Source organism: Lagenorhynchus albirostris, chromosome 2 (genome assembly GCF_949774975.1).
Source record: "Lagenorhynchus albirostris chromosome 2, mLagAlb1.1, whole genome shotgun sequence".
Lineage (NCBI taxonomy): Eukaryota > Metazoa > Chordata > Mammalia > Artiodactyla > Delphinidae > Lagenorhynchus > Lagenorhynchus albirostris.
Genome location: NC_083096.1, coordinates 14,855,138 through 14,870,437, shown reverse-complemented (window position 1 = coordinate 14,870,437; position 15,300 = coordinate 14,855,138). Strand labels below are relative to the sequence as shown.

Below are 15,300 nucleotides of genomic sequence, written 5' to 3'. Positions count from 1 at the left end.
TTCCCCAACAGTCTGATTTGTCAACTTTGGGGGAGGAAAACTGGATTTTAATTGGCTTGAAAATGTGCTCTTGTGGACTCGAGGCAGCTGGGAGTGTGTTCTGAATCTGCCATGCCGTGTTCTCCATGTCTGTATTTGTACAAGACTTAGACCATGCTCTCATGCTCTCTCTTGGTTTTCTTTTCTTTTTCTCCATTACCTTTCCTCACAAATACTTAGCAGCACAGTTGGGAGATGAATGGAGGTTAGCGATGGTATATAGATTTGGATGAGAAGGGGGTGGAAACCATTGTATTTTCTTTATTTCATATTAGACCTTGAATCAACCCATTGTAGGGTATCTCTCTAAACGTCCTCCTTTTTAAAGAAATTTTTATTGAAGTATAGCTGATTTACAATGTTGTATTAATTTCTGCTGTACAGCAAAATGATTCAATTATACATATATACATATTCTTTTTCATATTCTTTTCTAATACGGTTTATCACAGGATATTGAATATAGTTCCCTGTGCTAGACAGTAGGACTTTGTTGTTTATCTATCCTGCATACAATAGTTTTCATCTGCTCATCCCAAACTCCCAATGCTTCCCTCCTGCCCTCCTCCCCCTTGACAGCCACAAGTCTGTTCTGTATGTCTGTGAGTCTGTTTTTGTTTCCTAGATATGTTCATTTGTGCCATATTTTAGATTCCACATGTAAGTGATATCATATGGTATTTGTCTTTCCCTTTCTGACTTACTTCACTTAGTATGATAATCTCTAGGTCCATCCATGTTGCTGTATATGGCATTATTTCATTGTTTTTTATGGCTGAGTCTTTTTTTTTTTTAAATGTTCCTTCATTTCTTCTTGTTATAGTCTAGTCAGGCTGCTATAACAGAATACCATAGACTAGGTGGCTTAAAGAAGAGAAATTTATTTCTCACAGTTCTAGAGGCTGAGAAGTCCAAGATCAAGGCACTGGCAGATTCAGAGTTCAGTGAGGGTTTCCTGGTTGATAGGTAGCCTTCTTGCTGTCCTCACATGGTGGGAAGGGCCTGGGAGCTCTCTGGGAACTCCTTTATAAGGGCACTAACCCCATCACGAGGGCTGCACCTTCATAACCTAATCACCCCAAAGGCCTCACCTCCAAATACTATCCCCTTGGGGATTCAGTTTCAACATATGAATTTTTGGAGAACACAAACATTCAGTCCATGGCATTTCTTGTTTACTCCACTAAAATCGTACAGGGAGGCCACTGGACTCCACTGTGTTCCTCTCCATTGAATGTAATGCAGTGACTATGGCTCTCATTCCAGCTACTTGAATACCAGCTTAATTTCATATTTAATTCATTTTTACAGGGCATTGAATTTTGCATAAATATTCTTTGTGCTTCTGTTTACACAGAGAATCCCCATGGAGTGCTGTGCATTGTTATTACTATTATTATTGTATTAAACTTATTGCTGCCGGTGTCACAAGAAATAAGAAATAAGCATCACAGTGTCGCAAGAAAATTTCTCACTGATATGAGATTTGGACGTGTATACATTAATGTTATGTTCACATTTGATCTCTATTGAACTGAATTTTTTTCCCTATGTATTTTGTAATTTTGGTACAATTCTTTTTTTCACATGACCCAGGCATATGTTCTTTCTGCTAGATTTACTTTATTTCCAGTCTCAACTTTGCAAAATCATAATCACCAGAAAAATATTAATTAAACACCATGTGTCACTTTGGTATCTTAGAATTGGCTCTTGGAATTTCTGCTTGAGTCTGGTAATGCATTTTTATTAACTGTGCTGAGTTCCTAACAAATTGGCCAGGGCTTAAAGTTTTCTCCTACTAAAGTGACCATAAGCTTCTCTTTTGAGCTGAACTCTACTTTGGTTGCCCACGTGATCTAGAATCACACATGCTAAAACCAAATGACCTCCAGACTCACCACCATCTTTCTCTGTCACCTGTTTCCTTTTTTTTTTTCTCCCACAACTTATATTCTCTTTGAAATCCACGTGTGGTTTTTTTGTTCACTAGACTCCACTGTATTCCTCTTCACTGGATGAAACACAGTGACAATGACTTTCAACCCGCAACTTATAAACCAGCCTGGTTGATTTCATTTTTAATTCATTTTTACAGGGCATTGAATTTTGCATAAATAATATTTGTGCTTCTGTTTACAGAGCATCCCCATGGGGTGCTGTGCACCGTTATTACTGTTATTATTGTGTTAAACTTATTGCTGCCACTGTCACATTTAATTGTGAATTAGTAGAATCACTTTTCCTGATGGTGATGTGCAACCACATTTCATGTCTTTACCCGCTGATTCACAACTTGATTCACATGAGAAGGCAATTTCGAAAAGGATAAAGGGAAGAGTCACCAGTATTAAACAGTAACCAGACAAAATAGAGTTCAGATAGGTTTAAGTCACCGCAGTATCTCTTTCAATAGTTTATGAAATTTTTCACAGGCAAAACAGAAAGAAAGGGAAGATTTTCTTTTTTTTCTTTAAAGGCAGTCTCTATGTTTAGCAAATACAGGCCAAGCAAGCTCGCTCGCTCGCTCTCTTTCTCTTTCTCTCTGACATCAAGCAAAGTAAGAAATAGTACCTTTTGAATAGGAGATTTCCTTTAATTACACTGGGGAAGTGATAATGGTAGGTATTGCATGTTTAATGTAATGTTCTGGGTGCCCCTTTTTCTTTCTTTTTTTTTTTTACCCCTTCACAGCCACCTCATCTTGAGCAGAAATAAAAGGTTCAAGGCTTGTCAGCATCAGTTTATAGATAGCTGTTTAAAAATAATGAGATATTGGGTATTGTAAGGCTCAGAGCCGTCTTGCCAAGACCCATTTATTTCTATTCACCTTTTCTCAGAATTGCAGACAGAAGACATTCAATTAAAACTTGTCACCTGTTGCAGATGACCTAATTTGTACTTCTATGTGTCACAGATTAGGGCTCCATGCTTCAGATGAAGCAACTGGACCCCTGGTGGAATAATATTTTCCCTGCAAAATATTTTGTAAACTATGTCTTTTTCAGTTTTCTATGATTTTGATTTCGGCTCTCAGCCAGATTATAAATTTAGCACATACGCCTCAGAACCAGCCAAGAGCAGTGAATCACACCTTGAAAAAAAAGAAGGCGGGACTTCTTTGTGGCTATGTCCTGTGCACAGAAATCTACAAATGTATTTTGGATGCAGCTTGAATCTGAAACAGAGGGAAGCCTTTGTAATTTCCTATGCAAGCCTCACATGTTTAATAGTCCAGATAGCTACCAGGAGACCAAAACGAAAGACTTCCCTTTGCTAATTGTTAATTCATCTGTAGAGCAAGGAAGCTTTAATGTGAGTCCTGGCTTTTATCTCTTTTCGTGACTGAGGACTCAGTTAAAAAAAAAAAAAAAAGCCCACCTAATGGATATGCATTTTCTCGCCCTGTGTGATTTTTCCCTTTTATTTCAGCAGATCTTATAGTGCTTCCACATGCAACCAAGCTGTTTCCAAAGTTCCTGAATTGTTGTCATGTTATTTCAGCGGAAGTAAATGTAACCATTCGTCAAGGTGTCTAACTGAAAAGCCGCCATCGGGGTCTCCTTCTAAACTGTAAAACTCAGCCAGAATGTTGCTTTGCCTCCATGGTCCTGGCAAAACAGTCCTTGTCTTATTTCAGTGACATTTTAAAGAGGAACAAGGAGCGAGGAAATGAATATCTCTGGGTCCCTGCCTCAAGAAAAAGCAGACGGACTGACTCTTTTTGTCATTTTTGGTTTACCCACAGTCTCATAGCTATAAACCTCTTCTAAGTGGAGATGCTTTATAGAGTCATAGATGCAAAATGCCTGGCCCTTCAGTGGAGTAAAAGTATCCCTCTCTCCTCCTGCTAGCTCATCATTCTGCCTTGCTGTTTACATGCACCCCCCATCAAGGTGCGAGTGTTGTTTACTACAGTAATTGCGTTTTATCTGCCCGTGCTTCTGCTTTTGGAGTATATACCACATGCTCTTTTCCAAAAATAGAATTTGATGACAGAGAAGCAGTATAAACATAGGGCTTGAGAACGTGGGCTCTGCAGCCGTGGTCCCCTGAGAACGTGGGCTCGGCAGCCGTGGCCCCCAGCTGCCACTCCTGGCTCAGCCTCTTCCAGTTCCAGTTAACTCATTCGTAAAATGGGATGATAATAGCACCTGCTTCATAGGATTGCTGTAAGTATTAAATGTGTTCATGTACGTAAAACAATTAACCCATTGCCTGGAATAGAAGAAGCTCTCAATAACCAATGGGTGTTTTGGTTGATTCCAAGACACTTCATACAGAGATACAGTCATTCCATTATCAATGAAGATATTGCTTGTTAAGGAGATGCAGATATCGGGAGTCAAAAGTTTGCTGAGATAGGAAGAAAGGAACGAAATCATGAAGCCATGTTGGACAGTATCACTGTCTCTTTTGAGAAAGGGCAATAATAGTAAGAGAAGATAACTAGGGCTCGGCGTGTTTTATTGTCTCTCATGATCCTCCAGAATTTAATATGGTTAGACTCTCCCTGGAGTGTCTGCGTCAATGTACAAATAATTTTCACTCATCCCTTTACTGGGGTACCTATAAATATGTACAGATACTCTAGGTAAAACTGGTACTCTCTGTAGGGACGCTGTTACGAGGAAGAACCCCATCACAGGCTGCCCCTAAACTTCTCGCCACTGTGTCTTGATACTGCTGACCTGCCTTTGCTTCCTTTCCTACAGCTCCTCAAAGGGGTTTTCTCCACCCTCTGTTTATGATGGTTCCCTCACAGAAATCTCAGGCAAATTCAAGGGCGCTTCTAGGTACTTCTTTTCCTGAACGGAAAGAGCTGGATTCCCTTCCACAGCAGAGGGAGCCGCAGTAGCAGAGACATCGTGGAGGAGAAGGTTCCCGCCCTCTTCACCTTCTTGTGTCATAAGCTTTACTTTCCCAGGCAGCCCCTCATTCTGAAGTACAAGTCGTGTTGGATAACATTTCAATAATCCAACTATTTATTTAGTTGTCATTAAAGTCACTAATCTTTTTTTTTTTTTTTTTGCGGTACGCGGGCCTCTCACTGTTGTGGCCTCTCCCGTTGTGGAGCACAGGCTCCGGACGCGCAGGCTCAGCGGCCATGGCTCACGGGCCCAGCCGCTCTGCGCGGCATGTGGGATCTTCCCGAACCGGGGCACGAACCCGTGTCCCCTGCATCGGCAGGCAGACTCTCAACCACTGTGCCACCAGGGAAGCCCCTAAAGTCATTAATCTTTTAAAATATTATTTCACTATCTTTTAAAAAATTATCATTACTTTGACTATTTGCATCTTTCTTAAGTATTCCAGGGGTCTATGTAATCAACGTTTTTAGCAAACCTTTGTTTAAGAACAATATTATAAAAAGCCTTGTCTTTAATTTAGCAAAGTAGGCTAGGATAGCCTTGTGTAATTCTCTGAAGGGGAGATCTTTAATTATCCTATGAAATGACTTTGTGCTATTAAAAGTGTGAAAAATACTTTCGTCTTTGGACTATATAATATTTTAAAAATTTGCATTTGGGCCTAAAATGTAGACTTAAAATTAGCTGACCTAAGAAGGCCTTGTGCTGAACTGTTTCACTTCTTTTGGCATTTATGTGCCTCATAGCGGTTTTTTTTTGTTTTTTTTTTTCTTTCTTGTCCTATTCCTGTTTTCTCAATTTTGTAAATTCTGACAACTTATGAGATTTGTGATTCCCTTGTGGCAATGTAGGCACATGCAGTACTTGACAGAAAAAGCAATGTGAAACGTTCTGTTTGGTAGGTAATGTAAATATTAAAATTTTTTATTTAAAAAATGAAAGGGGTAATGGCAGTCTCCACATGAATAGAAAATCCAGTTGCCTTAATTAACTTCAAATCCTGTCAAACATTGAACATTGTGGGTATCTTATTTACTGGGAGAAATCTTCTTTTTAAACTTTTTCAAAACTGGTTTACAAGTGGAGTCCAAACAGAAACTGTTTGTATTTAAGATTGTAAAGATGTAGAGAGACAGGCTTTGCCATTGTAAGTGGAAATATTTGGATTAGATTGATGTTTGTTTATAGCAAATCTGAATTTTCCAGGTCCTGATCGTAAATACTGTTGTGTTTTTTTGGTTTGTTTCTGCTGAAAGTAGAGACTTTTAAATGAAATGTATTAGGTTAATTATCAATTCTCTACTTAACTTTGTATTGTGTGTTTCTAGCTAAACTCAGAGATAGCATTTTTCTTTTTGATAGACTTTGGGTTGGCTTCTGTATGTGTTCTAAAAGAAATTCCAAATGATATTATTAGTGACAGGGGTGAACAGCAAATAGAATGGGATACCAAATATTTCTGTAATCACTTAGACATCAAATAATGTCATTATTTGGGTTTCATCCTTTGTATTATCTTACCATTCAGTCATACCTCAAATCTGTTTACCTACAGAATTGAGGCAGAGTAGACTGTCACACTCCATGGGGGTAGATTTTCAATAAATGATCACGATGCAAAATATATTTCAATAAATAATATAGCAATATTTCAGTTGGTATTTTAAGGTTTATAAGATATTTAATAATGCATTTGTAATATCCAAATATATTAGCACATTAGTATAATATCCAAATATATTAGTACCTTATATTAATATAATTGGATCATTACAGCAAAACACCAGGGAGGTTATTGCCTTAATATCCATCTTATATTTGGAAAAGCAAACAGGTTAAGGAACTCAACAAAATTTACAGAGCTTGTTAATGAAAGAGCCAGAAAGAAACCATTCTGATTTGCAAACTATGCTTTATTTTTTTCCATGTTCCTCATATACTATTTAGGAATCAATTATTATATTATTACAGTTGGAAACATTTTTCTGGAAAAACTTTAAAACGAGAAATATACTGAAAATAGACTTCTTTTATTTTTAAATTTATTTATTGGCATATAGTTGCGTTACACTGCTGTGCCAGTTTCTGCTGCACAGCAAAGGGAATCAGCTACACGTGTACATGTATCTCCTCTTGTTTGCATTTCCTTCCCATTTAGGTCACCACAGAGCACCAAGTAGAGTTCCCTGCGCTATAGAGTAGGTTCTCATTAGTTATCTATTTTATACATAGTAGCGTATACATGTGAAAATAGACTTCTTAATGATATCTGTATAGTATTGTTTTATCAGACCCTTTAAAATAACATTACTGAAGTTTCAGTGCCTATATTATTATGACTCAGATGAATAAATCTGTTTATTTTCAAAGATGCACAGATAAAGAAGCTGGGTCCACATGTTTGAACACATAGTTTGGGCTGATTTAACTTTGAAACCTATGTCACTTGTGTATTTCCGTGTTATATGATTGTCCTTGGGGGGAAAAAAACTGGTTTTACTGACTATGTTTTTTTCTCCAGCAGAACTGAATAAATTGATGAATGATTTTAGTATGATGTAGAAGTAGTTGCAGGTGTGTTACTAGGATTTGGGTTCAAACATTTCACTGAGTATGAAGTCAGCTAAACTAAATCATTATCATCATCACCAAGTCTCTAGAAGATGCATAAAAAGAAGATTTTCCAGATTTTGAAAAGAGGTTAAAAGCAGTATAAATATTTTTTACTTGAAATTGTTGATATTTGTCTACTTTTAACCCCCTAAAATGGGAATAAAACTTTCACATAAAAGTTATTATGATCTTTTTAAATATATCGACTCTAGAAATTTTTACCATTAATTGTTATCTAAACTTGGCAGGAACAATTTTTCTGTATATTGACTGCCCATCAACTTTCGCTACATAATTGTACTAGTTATTAATTATGTAGTATTAATATCTATTTTTGTCCCTCTACAGTCATCTACTGAGTACCATATACATAAAGTTATAAATCATAAAAGAATGCTTTGTCCAACTGATCTTTATTTTAGGAAGTAAGAAAGCGTTAAGTCATGGCTTTTGTAAAAAAGTACTTGAATATTTAGAAACCGGATAGATACGTAGATGGTATGGATGGATGGATGGATGGATAGTAGTTTATCTACCCACACACTGAAAGGAGGTGAGAGGGAGGGAAGAAAGCAAGAAAAAGAGGGAAAAGGAGAAAGAGAAAGCGAGAATGAACATAAGAGAACACTCCTTTAGATTTTGGAGGAGCACGTAAAAATAATATGAATATTTCAGTAATTCATTGTTCACAGTTGAAAGGAAATGTACAGTAATAAAATTATTTCACAATACTTAAAGGATATATTCCTACAAATACAAAAAATATCCCATAATGCATAATAAAAATTCTGTCAATCAAGTATATGTATTTTTTTCTTCATGATATTTAATAACTAGTTTTCAGTGTTGCACTTCTCCCATAAACTTGGGCCAGTTGGCTAAGCTGATTGGTGGCTTTAGTGTGATACAACTATGTCAGAATTGTGTCCAGCCAAGACCTTGAATCCAGTCTTTCAGCCACAATCCTCTTCCATAGGCCTTCAGGATGGACGAAATCCATTGTCAGAAACTCACCAGCTCTGACTCCTGTGTTGGAAAATACGCAGTGTATTGTTCAGTATTTGAGCATGTGAGGCTATATTGCTCATGGTGAACTCATGCCCTGACAGACACCAAAAGCAAAGTTTGGAGTCTACAAACCTAATCAAGATGCATTCTGTGAGCTTTTTTGGTTCCTTTTTCTTTTTAATTTTTAAAATTTTTATTGGAGTATAGTTGATTTACAGTGTTGAATTAGTTCTGCTGTACAGCAAAGTAAATCAGTTATACATATACATATATCCACTCTTTTTTAGATTCTTTTCTCATATAGGTCATTACAGAGTATGAATAGAGTTCCCTGTGCTGTACAGTAGGTCCTTGTTGATTATCTGTTTTATATATAGTAGTGTGTGTATGTCAGGCTTTCTTGGTTCTAACAATTTCAGAGTTATTTTTAAATGTTTCCTCCTTTTTTTAGCCTTCCTCTGTCATTGTCTTTCTCTGTCTCTGTTTGTTTCATCCTGCCTTCTCTTCACACCTCTAACCATATCACATTAATGTTCACATTGGGTTGGAGCTGGATGCCAAATGTGTTATGGTACCACTTTTAGTTATATATGCTTTTAATTTTCTAAACTCTTATAATGGAAAATTTTAAATTCTTATAATGAAACAAATTTGAATGGATCTCAGATGAACAGACAAAATGTGACCACATTATCTAAACTGGAAAAATATCCTGGAGAAAGAAAGCAATGAAAAAAGACAAAACACGACTAAAGGGGGGAAAAGGGGGAAGGTGTTAAACTTTAGTAAATTAAGTATAGACACAATAAAAATAGAACATTAGAAATTAGATAAACGAAGGAATGGAACTCTAGGTGCAAAATTGCTCTAAAAACAGCAGTCAAGAAATGTTTCTTCATGACTCACAAGCATTCTATTTTCACTGAATACTTAGAGACTCTACCTAAGCGCTTCGTTTTTTTGATATTTGTTTGTCTGAACCTACTTACTTGCTCTTGAAGTTGCCTCCTGATATCACTTAAACTCTGCTCTGATGTTTCAGTTTGACATTTCAGGGTTTATCTAGAACCAAGTGTATGTTTGTGTGTATCACTCAAAGGAGGTCAACTCTTAAAGTAGTAGTAATATGAAAAGTTATGTGTTTCTTTAGCTCATGGATTGATAGTCATCTTTAACGTATGAGTATATATATTCACCTTCAGGATTCACATAGAAATAGATCAGCCTTTCCCAGACTGTTTCATATAATTCAGTTACACCACAACTCACCTGTTCCACATGATATTAACAAATGTTCCCAAAACAGGATCCTTGGTTAAAATGGTTTGCAAAACATTGCATAGGCTGTATCTCCCTCTGAGAGTTCTATTAGTTGCATGTCAAAGGCTCTGAGAGGGCCTTCAGTAAATTAACAATACTGAGGATCCTGTTAAACCAAATCTATTTTCTGGACAGTTTGAGAAATATGAAAATATGTACAATGAATTACTTGGTTGTGAATTTATTAGTGGATAATGTTAATACTGTCTTATCAATTAAGGTACAATCTAAGACCACAAAGCGAATCTCTCACCTCTCTCTCTCACTCCCAAGTAATCTTCTCTTTATTTGATAAAGATTTATATGTTTCTATCCTAAACTTTACAATTACAGACTGGAAACCACGTTATTAACAAGCGCCCCTCCCCACTGCCCCATGTAAATGAAACATTTCTTTCTTTCTAATCGCTTTCTTTCCCTTTTGCCCCTTTCCCTAATGTTATAGATCCACTGCCAGCAATACCTCCCTGAATCTTGACCCAGTCCATCACTCATGGGGAAAAAGTATTACTAAATGCCAGTCTACTTTTGCCTACTTTCTAGCTTCATCTCTGCCCTCCTAACAAATCCCTCCTTTGCCATCCTAGCCTCCTGAATTCTTTCAGGAATCTCCTCCTTCTAACCTGCATTCAGTCCAAACCTGCTCTCAGTTTTCTCTCATTTGAAGGAAAATACAAACTTGTGCCAAAATATAAAGAACATGCTCCTCTGAGACGTGTTGACTTAGAACATGGAACGATCCTCGCGTCTCATCTTGTGTAGTAGGGTTCCAGCTCTCTACAACATGTAGGGGTTTTCAACTCAGTTCAGTTCCACAGGTCCATGTGGAGTCCTCTGATAGACCGGCGTGGATTGAACAGCTCTGGGTCTACTGATCTACTCAAGCCCACACATTGAGCTTTCAGGGGTGACTGATGAAGAGGATACACGTTGCCAACATCTTCAATTTGAGAAACCGTGTTAGCACCAAATTCCAGTTTCTTTGTATTAATTCTCAAGGAAAGGTGCCTTTCCTTTGGTATATAGGTGACTCTGATGGCCTTGCATAAACGTCTCTCAGCTTGGTCATCTCTGCCAGGTTTGGTTTCCAACCTGTGCCTGTCTTGGTTCAGCCGTCACTTGTTTACATTCCTCTGCTTCCCCTGGACCCTTCTGCAATCTACTCTCTGTTTACCTAGCACCCGTGGATGATAGTCTCTATGTATTTGATTGGTCTCAAAGGTAGTTACCTCAACAGTAAGGAAGTGCCTGTCTTTCCCCACAGGAGTGCGTCTTGACAGAGTACGTGGAGGTCGGCAGAAGTACAAGCGCAGAATAGATGCGGAGAACAGCCCATACCTGAACCCTCAGTTGGTTCAGCCAGCCAAAAAGCCATGTAAGTACAGCAGACATGTCTGGCTTTCCAGCACACAACATCCTCCCAGCTGGCTCTAGGTACCTCACTTCTGGCATGCCCATTCCTGCTGACTCCAACGAGACTTCTCTTTGTTGGCGGGGGTGGGGAGATGTGGCTTTATTCCCAAGGATTGCCTTTGAAGAGCAACAGCGACTCAGCTAATTATCTTTTTTTCCTGTGGTTTTCTCCCCCTCTACCTTTTTTTCACCTAGTCATTTTGTGGAAGCATAAGCATACCAAGGCATAGCTTATGTAGTGCGAATTTTACATTTACGGGTTATCTTTATTTTCAGAGGTACATAAAATGGATCGTACCATGATCATTAGTTCATTGGAGCTGTTAGTTTCAGATTTCACAAGAAAGTGATTTTTGTAGTTTCCACTAGCTAAATGAGTTTGTTCAACCTCCCAATGAAAATACATTAGGAGCCTCATTAATTTAGAGCTATAGAAGGTTAACACACTAGCTAGCAACAGATTAAAACAAGGATGGGCCCTACGGATAACAAGCATAGGTTGGTGGTTCCATTTCAGATGCCCTTATGGGCATTATGAATTGTTTTTTAAAAGCCCATGGTTTGATAATGCCTGGCTGCAATTTGAAACAATGGTAGGTGTGTAGCTAAAATGCAAACCCCATTCTCTTTGTCATTAGCTAAAAAGAGCTAGAATATAGATTGAGGCAGTTGACTGTGTTCCAGTTTCTAAAAGATCAGTTCATGGTCGTAGTGCAAAAGAGCTAACATTTTAGGATGTTTATGCATAGAGTTTATACGAGGCACTGAAAGTGCTTTGGTGGAAACAATTCTCACATTTAGCTGTCTCTGTCTCAGAAGACACAACCAGCCCTCACCAGAGGAAGTTGCAGCTATAGCAGTTCTAGAAAGGACACGGGTAGTTTTTGATCTGCTTTCAAGGGAAGAGAAAAAGTGTCCTCTTCTCATTCCGATTCTCCAGGAGGGGTCGCTGCTGTGCATCATCCGTGTGAGCATATGGGCATCTGTTAAATACATAAAACAGACCCTGAACTGTAAATGAAAGGACATTTTAGCTATGTCAAAGGCAAAACAACCAGTTTTACATAAAATTGAAGCTTAAGTGAACATATGGCATGGTTTCCTCTTGCCTTTCCAAAAAACATTATGTTGATTATACCTTCAATTGTCCAATCTGGCATTTCCTCAGCCTGCATAAGCTGTCTGGCATTCTGCAAATACAATCTAGGACTGCATTAAGCAGATTTTGCACATTAGAATAAAAAAACTTTCTGATAATACAATAAAGTGCAATAAACACGAATGCTTAATTTCATTAGAGGTTTCCTTTTCCTGGATTCACTAATATCCAGACTGGGCATTTCTCATTCATTTTATATGAAGTCAACTGACACCATTGACGATATCCTCTACCGAGAGAAAAATGAGCACCAGCCCACTCGTAAGTCCACAGGAGGGATAAAGAAACATCTATGGTTTTCGGCGTAAACCTGAGAAATTGGGAAGAGACTTGTCAAGTACCTTTAAGAAGATGACAGCAATTTCAGTGAGCTCCATTTGTCTGAGATGAAAGAGGACTCCTAATAAATCATTACTCATTATCTTAAGGCCTCTGTGTTCATTTTCCTTAGTCTATCCAATTAGTGTATTTTGGTAACAAACATTTATAAAACTTAATTTTCAGATCCTGTCAGATAAATGTCAAGAGACCAGGCATGGGCTTTGCTCAGAAAGTGGCTGGGGGAGATTTCTGGAGCCTGACTGATTGTTTGTGTACTACAAAAGCCCAAGAATGAAAATTGGGTTCTATTGATTCTAATTAGGGAAACATTAAATAAGATTCACCTAGAAACAGTGCTGCCGGCTATTCCATCTTCTGAATGATAGGAATTTCTAAGCTTCCACCGAATTTCTTTGACCCCCTCCAGTCAAGTATCCAGTGGCTTGGGTGAAACAGGTTGCATTTTCCCTGTACTGAAAGACCTCGAATCACGGTTTCCTTCCGTTGCATTTTTGTGCCCTTTATTACTGCATTTTCTTCTAATCCTGAGGATCTAGTAGTTGCTGACAGGTTTTGCTGCATTGTCAGAGCAATGAAAGTGGAAGCTTTTCCAAGCGTAGCTAAAAAACAGGGTGTTGTTTCGATAGCATATACGAGAAACAAATGTCCTTCTCTTCAGATCCTACAAATTAAAAAAAAAAAATTTGATTTTAGTTTCTTTTCTAGAAAATACGATATTTGGGAATACTTCCTCCCAAATCTGTATTTTTAATTTGATAATAATTGAATATTACTGCCATCGAATGGTTATCTGTTGATAATTTGAAGTGAACAGAATTCATGTGGCGGTCATAGTAGTAAAAATTTTAAACTCTATCAGAAAAATTACAAATTGTAGCCTGGATAAGTATCCTTGTTACGTTGTTACAGCAGACAAAAAAAGAACTATGTTTTCAATTCTAAGGTATATGAAGTCTGTTCATTTTGAGTTAAAAAAGTTAAAAATGTATAGGGAAAGGCAAATGGTCTAATAAACATAGAGGAACCTTTGACTTGGCTCACACAGATCCCATTTAATACCCTAGTTCTCTAGAGTAATAGGACACAGACATTGAAATATCTGAGTTTATTCTTACCTATTTGTATTTCCTCACTTAGAAGAAAGTATCCAATCTAAAGCTACATGTAGAAATTGAAAGTGGGGCCAACAAGAAAAATCATTCTGTTAGCAAGGCTTTATAACCCCTTCCGTAAACTCTCACATGGCCCTGAGCGATAAAACACATTTGATGTGATGCTTTCCATTTGTCTCTAGTGTTTATTTTATGAAGGATTTTAAAAACATATATCACAAATTTCAGACAGATAAATCTGAACCAGAGAATGAACTAAAGACAACAGATGAAAATAGAGGATTAAAGTATTAGACGCTCCAAAGAGGAAATACAGTCACATTTAAGTTGGAGTATTTTTCTGGAAACTGACATTGGCTGTATTTGGAAGATGGGCCGGGTGTGTGGGGAGGGGGAGAAAGGCAAGTCGTTAGTATTGAATGCATCCCACAGAGACAGAGTTATACAGTCAGTAATTCACCCCGGCAGAAGGGCTCTGACCTTTGCTCCTCTTTAAAGGAATTAGGACAGTTAATGACTTTCATGCCCATTATGTCTATGGGCAGTAGGAGTTCTTTGCCTCCTGCATTATGTTTTCTATATTTCAATGGCTTATGTGGATATTTATTTTAAAGCTGTTGTATGCTATTTAATCTGCTTCCCCAGATCCCACTTAAGAATCAAAGAGCAGACCCAGAAAGCCTCTAACTTCTCTTATCTGTTTGCTATAAAAAATTTCATTACAGGACAGATGCTTCATTCCAGCAAAGGCAGGTAAAGCCAAGAAGAAACAAAGAACTATTACAACTGCTATGGGTTTTCCAGAACACTGTTTAATGTATATATGTTGAACCGTACATGGAATATTTGGGGTTGATTATAGGTGTTTGTGGGGTGTTTTTGTTGTTTTTTGTTTCTGCTCAAAACACCACCTAGTTTAGAACGTGCGAAAGAGGGATGATGCTACTAGTGATCTTGTAGTGCTCTGGTCTGATTCTGCAGATAACAAGATTGTCTCACATTTATTGGTGGCTGAACCGGAGAAGATCTATGCCATGCCTGACCCTACTGTTCCCGACAGTGACATCAAAGCCCTCACTACACTGTGCGACTTGGCCGATCGAGAATTGGTGGTTATCATTGGATGGGCGAAGCATATTCCAGGTACCTTTTCTGAAATGAAAAAGAAAAGTTTGCAATTAATTCCCTAAGCTTTATATGTTGATTTAGGCAAATTCACAATTTTCTCATTAGGATTTTTAATTTTTATTTATTTATTTTAATTTGCTTTTTTATTTGTATTTTTTAAATTAATTTATTGTTCTTGGCCACACTGCACGGCTTGTGAGAACTTAGTTCCCCAAGCAGGGATTGAACCCGAACCATTGGCAGTGAAAACAGAGTCTTAACCACTGGACCACCAGGCAATTCCCGTTCATTAGGA

At 37.8% G+C, this 15,300-nt stretch overlaps 1 protein-coding gene across 1 annotated transcript in view; it reads left to right on the top strand.

Annotated features, from left to right (window-relative positions):
• Positions 1-15,300, top strand: part of ESRRG (estrogen related receptor gamma) — a 634,020-nt gene that overhangs the window by 562,786 nt on the left and 55,934 nt on the right. Inside the window, exons 4-5 of the mRNA XM_060142039.1 lie at positions 11,116-11,226; positions 14,859-15,020. Coding sequence (XP_059998022.1) covers positions 11,116-11,226; positions 14,859-15,020 — 273 coding nt within the window. The remainder of the gene's footprint in view (positions 1-11,115; positions 11,227-14,858; positions 15,021-15,300) is intronic.